At 40.2% G+C, this 8,655-nt stretch overlaps 1 protein-coding gene across 5 annotated transcripts in view; it reads left to right on the forward strand.

Moving 5' to 3' along the window:
• The window catches only part of LOC118421265 (netrin-G2-like), a 67,520-nt gene that overhangs the window by 49,937 nt on the left and 8,928 nt on the right, over positions 1 to 8,655 (forward strand). For all 5 annotated transcript variants that reach the window (XM_035828481.1, XM_035828482.1, XM_035828485.1 and 2 more), the window contains one exon: positions 4,533 to 4,879. In XM_035828481.1, the coding sequence (XP_035684374.1) occupies positions 4,601 to 4,879 (279 nt within the window). In that variant the 5' untranslated portion in view covers positions 4,533 to 4,600. The remainder of the gene's footprint in view (positions 1 to 4,532; positions 4,880 to 8,655) is intronic.

Genomic DNA, 8,655 nt, shown 5'->3' on the forward strand with positions numbered 1-8,655 from the left:
GTAAAGGTGTCCATTCTCTAACTTTAATTCCCCTGGATGCACCAAAGTCTTTACTCTAGTAATGGGTGGTCTCAACTTTGAAAATAGCCTCAGTCATTACCAGGTGGGTACAGTCGCTAGAAATAACTAAGACAGGCAATTTGACTCAGCTGGTTATCTTTGAAAGAGACCACGGGGATGTGAAGAAAATGAAGGCAGCTGTAGACACCTCCATACGACCACTCAGAGCTAATGACTTGGCTCACACTTAGACTGATTAGACTATGTTATCATCCCTTGGCTGTTTAAAACTAAATGAACAAAAGGTCAAACGGGGGCATGTCATTACCTAACACAAGGCGTTCGTAAGTAGCGTTGAGATTTCGGTCTCCGCAAGAAATAAAATCATAATATGCGCAGTACTTGTGCTATTTTGATATCGCAAACAAATCTGTAGATTACAAGTACCCCTTTCTGTTTTCCTTAAACCAGTAGGTTTCCCGATCCAGCAGCAGATAAAGTACAAGCGTTTTAAGATTCTCCCAGCTTTTTGCCTTTATGAATGCTGTTTAATCCTAAGATCTTAGCCTCAGGTATTAGGCTCGCACAGCCCAAAGAATACACCTTGCAGACCAGACTATTCTAAACGTGAAATCCTTGCAGTGCGTCATCCTTATTCTGATGGGATTAGGTAGCGTGTGGGTTACCCTCTTTCGAAATGCCTTTCTTTTCTGTCCTACTCACAATAAGTTTGCATCGACGTAAAACGTCCCACCTTTTTTCTTTTTAGCTTATAAGCAAGAATAATCGATAATGAAGGCAATTAACTATTCCCTCAAATCGTTCAGAAGACCCGACTATCATCAATGTCAACAAAATGATCCCTTCTATTTTCTGTATACCTTTTTTTATCTTTCCCTCTATAATTCAACATGAGGACCATAGGCAAGTCCACAGGCAATTAAATTGTTTTGTAGCTACGTAGCTCGTCCTCTGGTGCTTCTTTTCTCCGTATGAGTAACTTCCACTGACTGCTCTATGAAGGCATCATCATTGTAGAGAACTATAACGGCAAATGCAGACACTTCAGATAACCTTGACAACTACCCATAGTGTCAATGTCTCGTACTTTGTTGATCCCAAAAGAGATGTATATCGTGTTGCCATTAGCTATTTCTCCCCGGATGGCGGCACGTTTCTTCTTATCTCCAATCTTCAGCTGAGCAGTGACGTCACGGAATCCATTTTTGACAGAATGTGCAGGGTGAAGTGTAACTTAAGATAGTCCAGGAATTCGTGTCTTTCAGGCAGTGCCTTTTAATGACATGCGAGCACGAGGTGTAGGCCTATCTGCTTGAGCGCAGCCGGACCGGCCATTAGAGGTGACATTGAAGCTAAGATAGATACCCTGACATCTTGTTTGTCTTGAAGAGGTAAGCTATCCTTTTACGTCAACCATTTGTAAGGATGAGGCCGTTAAGTTCGATTCCACTTGATCACTCTTTTAGCAGCTGACCTTGCTGTGTCATCGGCACAGGTTTGAATACTAATGTTAGAGGCATCACGTTTCGTCCAAGGGCATGTGTTCTGTTTGGGTACGCAAGGATTACTCATCAACGTAAATGTAAGTCATTTAGTCCAGCTTTTGTAGTCTAAACAAAGAATTGACTTCACACAGAATAACGTAGCCGGTAGATAGTATAATTTCTTAAACTGCTATAGATATAGTGTTGATAGTAACATGATGATAGTTATAGCACCCTTATGTTCTATATGTTAAAAAGCACTGTAGATAGAACTTGGTATACTCAATGTGATTACATCTGATCAGTGAATGTCAAGGATAAGGATGGTTGATCGGCCATGCATTGCCTAATAGCCGTAGCTTATTCATGAAATTGAAAACAACCTTAAACCAAATGTTCCGTATAAAAGACATATTTTCACCTATGATTTGAAGGATATTTTTTTAGATATCTGCCAGATATGTTGAACGTAGTGCTTTTTAGATTTATTGAAATTGAAGACATTATGCAATGCATGGCAAACCCAGGCAGTCAGCTGGGTGCCAACACATACACTATAGATGAGCACGTGATGGCGAGAAACGGGATAATACTGTCCGAAGGGTTTCACCTTCACATTTAGATAAATACCTACGGTAATCGCAGCTCGTATAATAGACACCCACGGTTTCTCTCTTTGTGATTTAGAACTTAACGGGATTCTGACAAAGTAAAGTAGACTGCTCTTTTCATATAGGTAGGTCGAGACGTAGTCAGAGTGGTTTATGTTCCCGACAAACGAGCTTAGCGTAATTGGAAAAGATATCAAGTGCCCTTTAGAGTAGACTGTGCACCCCCGTAAAGGTATTGAGACGTAGAGCTACGTCACAAACAAAACAGCAATTATTTTGCTTTTTTTATCGTTAGTTCTTCTTCACAACTAAAACTAACATAAACCTTCTGCAACGAATGCAGAACAAGGCAACTCGTCTGTTTCAGTCGAAGCCACAGTGGAAACCTGTGCACACGAGACTGTTAATAAACACCATGACAACATTTAAAAGGATAACACTCACAAACGAACCTATTTGTATCAGTAGGCAACTGCGTTCGGTCAACAACTTGCATAGTTACAGAACCCGTTTTGCTGCTAAACAATCTTTTCTGTTAGAGAAACCTAGAACTAACGCACTGATGAAGTGTTTCATGTACAGGGCTGTCAGTGTGTGGAATAACCTTCCAATTGTCATGCAATCCACACAATCCCTGAGAGTGTTTAAGGATGGTTTGCACAAATACCTCCACCAGTAGTTACAAGCACTGTGCGACAGGATTGTCAATTTTTAAATTAAGTATATTGTAAATATGTTATTGATTTAGATGTGGTTGTGACTTGTCTAGTTGCCAACCATGTTTGTATAATGTATTGTCTCTGTGAATGAATACCAGGAAGACTAGCGGTGGACCCTAGGGTCCACCGCTAATGGTTATTCTAATAAAGTTTCAAAGTTTCAAAGTTTCAGTACTGAGTAAAGGTAAGGTTAAAGGAAATCACATAATAAGATTTATCAATAATGTCAGGATTGTGAAAATTCGCAATTCTCATTCAAAAATGGATATTGAAGTTTCTAACTTTTATTCAACACAAGCAAATTGCTAACCTCGAATTTTCCGCCCCACATCCGTCGACCGTCTTCAGGGGTGGTGATACAATTGCTCTGAGCACGTGACCTAATTACGCCAAAAACAATGTCATTTAATACGCCGTAAAACTAACGAAAATAATATTTACTACCTAAGTTAAAAAAGAGTTCTATGACGAGCTCTATCAGAAAATTTCCTACCTAGAAAGATTTAACAGCAAAGATTATGCTTTTGGTTGTCCTTTATGTAAAAATCAAACTCTGAATATTTCGCCGATAAGTATCAGCACCATGGATGCCCCTTACTGACAAATGCATTGCTCGCCATGAAATGATAGCCGTAGCTGTAGGCCATCTTCGATAGGTGTGCTTTTAGCTCTCTTATCTTCACCAGGTGTCAGCAACAAAAGATGCAGTTCTTAGCGGACCCGTTATTCTACTTTCAATGTGCCATTTGTACTGAAAGGCGGGGGTAAAGTGTCATTTCTTGTCCTAATCGGTGAACCGCAGACTAGCAGATACAATATGTCTGAAAGGGTTGGTAACAGCATCTTGCTGAAGAAATGCGATATCCACCCATGACAATGGATTCGTTCAAAAAGAGCACTGTGTTTGATGGCTTGTATGACAGACAATTTTACAGCTCAGGTTCACAGCAGCTGTCATCATCGGAAATCGCATTCCATGTAACTGCTTAAGGATCTACCCTAACTTATCTAACCTAATGCAAGCTTAAGTATCTACTGTTACTGTATTGTTACTGATTTTTGTTAGAATTGATGTGATTTACCTTGATGGAAGGAGAACCAGAATAATCCCCATGTTTTCCCTACCTCCAGCACTTCTTCCGTCTTTCTCTTTTCGTTTGTTTAAATGTGCAAAAAGATTGTCTAATATCAAACCCATCGCGCCAAGAGCATTTTGAGACAGCCACGTTCCCTGGTAGGATTAGCCACACAGTCACTTAGATGGAGCTTTGCACTAAGTCTAAATGGTTTTTTAAACGGCGGATGTTACTGCGTTTACTCTTGAGTATCGTTATATACGTACCTTCAGACGTATAACTATATCAGCGATTCCCAATGGCCTATTTTCACGCAACTTTCTAACCCAGATCATCAATTCTGTCTGCAAAGACACTCGCAATGCGGACATTAATCAAATATTCCCATTCCTAACGAGCGTCGGCAAAATCCTGATGTCCTGTTATAGTCGTAAGTGTTTCACATACAGTCACATTACATATATCACTTCTAGTATGCTCAGTCTTCTAATGAAACACATTGGTCCTATGTTCTTCCCTGAGGAATATGTAATTCCAATACCACTCTTTCTGCGATTGGAACAAAGTTTAACCAATGGAAGTACAAATTGTTTATTAAAATCCATTGTCTCTATTTTTCAGAGATGGCATTGGTTCTGACTGCTTGACACCAATTCTGAGGCTATCTACAAGTAATATGTGACGGCACCATGGGCTTTGGAACTTTCATAGCCTCACTCCGAGCCTCTTGGGTCGGCTACGCGTTAGTGCTGCTCCTAGCCTCCTCTCAAGCATCGTGTGTCCTGATCACGCAGCCCGTGCCCAGCACTGACAACACACAGGCATGCGAGTCCATCGATGTGAACACAGGGCTGGTGGAGTACCGACCGTGCCAACCCAACGTGATTGACATGGCCAAGTTGACGGTGCCTAGAGTGGACCCGGCCAACAGTACATGTGGATTCCCCGTCAGTCAGTTCTGCACACTGGTATGTGAATTCTAATGAATTTTTTCTGCTAGGTACAATGAATTTTTTTCTTTCAGGTAAATGGTGACGCTGCCAAAATTGAGAAATACTAATCAAAGGCCACAATTAAGGGAAATGGATACCGGTAAATATGTGTGTATGAGGGAATGTTCTCCAAGACGCTATAATACTTTATCTTCCCAATAAAACTAGATTGTTATTTGTGATATCATTTATCATTTCGAATCAGTTAACATGTCATTTTGACGTCATTGATGTTGCTATTGACAACAGTAGTCGTAGTAGACGTTATTATTCTGTTCAATACCCGCAGCGAATACAATCTCAAATTACGTCATATTTCGTCATAATGCCGTCTTATATCTTACAACCCTCATATTTTGTTTTACACCATTCTCTGAAAAAATAACGGTAGGTACGAATGGTAAGGGATGATAAGTGAGCTATATTTGATCCAGTGATATGGTCCGCCATCTTCGATTTTACCGGTGACGTCATTAAGTTTGCATGATTTATGCATATTTGACCGCTTGCCATTGGAATATGAAAATTGGAAAACATTCCAAACCTTGCAAATTTGTTGCCAACTAAATTTCAGGAGAAGTCACTAAATTTGGTGGCTTTAGCGGAAGCCGTCCAGGCGTTATGCAATATGAAATTTGGAATAGGCCTCAAAGCCCTCCCCCATCTGAATATGTTCAATTTGGAACCTACGCATCTGCTAGATGGCAACGAATGTTATAACATGTATCTCCAAGCAGTTTTTTAATCATTAACGCGTTACATAACCGTCTCAACGGGTTCAAAATAATGGATTCTCCATGCTGACATCTGCTTGGAGATTGCAAATTTCCATTTCACGGGGATTTTGGCAAAAAGTATTTTTCATATCGAACGATCGATTTGAATCAGAACGTTGTCGTGAAATCCCAATCCTAAGGCGCCAGCTGCGTATTCGCATGGGACTATTCCAATTATGGATTTAAAACATTTCAATTGACATTACATTGGCAGCATGCATAAAATTCAAGCTCCAAAACACGAATGATACTGTGATTTCTTAGCAGGATACACATTCCATTATAACTTATATATGAGCTTGATCGTTGCCGGGTAGTCATATTGTAAAAACGGGGTGTGCTGGCTAGTACATGAGTTACTGACTACGCGAGGAAGGTGCATGCATCAGGCTCATTTATTTCTGAGTTGCGGAGACCTTGCAGAGTGATTTTGGATTAAAGCCACATAAAAGTAGGATTAAGAATACATGAAAGCACCATCACCGGCTATAACGTTCCACACCCCGGGCGGTTCCTACAGGCCATGTCCGATAAAATGCACCCGAGAGCAGACCGACAAAGTGCATGTAAGATACAGGAGCACTCTCACATGTGAAAGATATACTTCTCTCCGTCTCCTATAGCCTTCCAGACTCATCCCTCGAGTGAGCATATGCTGATAGATTGCAACATTGGTCTGCAAGTAACAAGGCAAACATTGGCAACAATTACCCACATACATATAGCATTTGTTAGAAAATAATCTCTAAACTATACTTATTGTTGGGATTAATCACATTACATTGGTTCTGCTAAATTGTTTTTATGGCATACCCAGTAGACTGCCTCATGAGGTAACCTCCAGCTTTGTATACTGAACAGTACAAGCTGGACAGATTTATCTGATCAACTTATAATACCGGGATGGACCCCTACTTTTTCCATTAGTATGTTGGGCTCTTGAACGTACTCGACGTGTGGCTCTCTTCAACCACGGGACCCCCCCCCCCTATTCAAGCTACATAACTAACAGAAGCTAGGTACTCATATAGTGGGAACAGTTGTGTAAAGTGCATTTCCCACGAGCACAAAAAAGCAGAGAGTTTAACCCAAAACCTCTGTGTTCTGTGCCAAACACCATAACCATTTCGCCGACACGACGCCAAAACATCGCCTTCAATCGCAAAAATATAATATATGATGTGTCACAGATGTGTCACAATGAATTCAATCTGCATGTTACCGGCCTAATTTGAACATATTTCTGGACTGGGTTTCCGAACAATCGTAAAGTATAAGACAAAGTGTTTTCATTAGAAGCATTACATTTATCGCTGTCAAATTTTGATTCAAGAAAAACTGAACAAAACATACCGGGTCCTGTGTATAAACACGATGTTGTGGATGTCATAAAGTTGAAGTACAATGAATGTTAGTTTCGTTGCTCTAATTGTTTGAACTTCTATGGGTTGCCTTCACTATCTTCTTGTATGGTTGGTAAATCCTAGTGCGTTTTTCATATGAGTACAATTGGAGAAAGAAATGTCAAATTTCTCCCCGCAGCAAATTGATACTCTCTAGACTTTGTGATGCGAAATTAACTATAAATAATGGCGGTACGATCAAGCAGATGCAGTAAAAATCCGGTGCAATGCTTGTGTATTGATTACAGAGGCACTTAAGGAGAGACGTATAAACGATGAAATAGCACCCCAGTCAACCATTCTCTGCCTCTAGGCTATGTGGTAACTATTGGTACAATGTACAAATGTTCGTTTCATTATTCCCTGTAGAGACTTACATTTGGCATCTATGGAGATATCACAGTGGACAGCAAAGGTTATCGCACGAGGGAAACACAGAAGTTATTGCATGCCACGTTTGAAAGGTCGTAGTTGTACAAAGTGATTATGTAGACGATGGTTGCTACTGTTGGCATTTTTCCCAAGGCCGCTCATGCAGATCACAGTCATGGCACAGTCTTATTATTGCAGTTGTCAAATATAGAAAAAATATATGATCCCAACAGTTGTAGTTCGATCAATATTTACAGGCGTTTTCTTCTTACCTCAAAATGTACCGACCATTTCCTGCAATGTTCAAAGGAAAGCCAGCTAATAATCGAAAATGCTTTGTCGTCCTTTCTCTGGGTCTGTGCCATATACGTCAATCGACCCTTTAGAGGGATGCAATAATGGAAGGTTCAGCAATATTATGGACCCAGGAGAACCATGCAAATATTTATAGACAATCTCAGCGGCTGTGCCCCACATCACAAACCAGGCAATGACAACTGTACTGGCAGAGCTGTTGAAACATGTTTACCGGAAATTGTAAAGAAAAGAGGGTTCTTGCAATGTGCTGTGAAGAAATGTAGATAAAAAAACTTACAAGATTTCCCGTAGGCCCTCATTCTCCGTATGCTAGCTTTTTGCTTTATTTTGTGCTTGTAAAGACCTGTATATTTTAAACGACGTGAAGTGTGACAAGTCACAGCGTCAGTTCGGTACTGTGCAACTAAAAAGGGACAGGGAGTCGAGATGCTATGAGCTAATGTTTAAATCTAGATAAAAATCTAAACTGTCGACCGCTGTTGTACAACAACGGAGGCAAAACACGAGAAATGCAATAAAAAGGAGCCATGAGGTACTAACGGCACAGTGTACCTGTACCAAAACGAGTGTCTGCATACAAAAATCGTTGTTCAACAAAAGCACTTTGCCATACTGATAATGGACGATTGTTCAGTATTCTCTTTTCCAAGATTAAGTATGGCCGGTGATCTTTTTTCTCCTCTCGACACCCGAAACCTTAAGGGAAGTTATTTTTTTTTCAAATAATATCTGATTTTGCCGGGAGGTAAGTGCGAAATGTTATATGAAACAATTTCGATTACTGCCCGTTGGTATTATTAACTTTGTACCAAGCAATATTTGCAAGTCACATTCACTTTGCATACCAAGTCACTTGGTATTTGATCGTAAAATATGACTATTT

The sequence above is a fragment of the Branchiostoma floridae genome, chromosome 8 (assembly GCF_000003815.2).
Source record: "Branchiostoma floridae strain S238N-H82 chromosome 8, Bfl_VNyyK, whole genome shotgun sequence".
NCBI lineage: Eukaryota > Metazoa > Chordata > Leptocardii > Amphioxiformes > Branchiostomatidae > Branchiostoma > Branchiostoma floridae.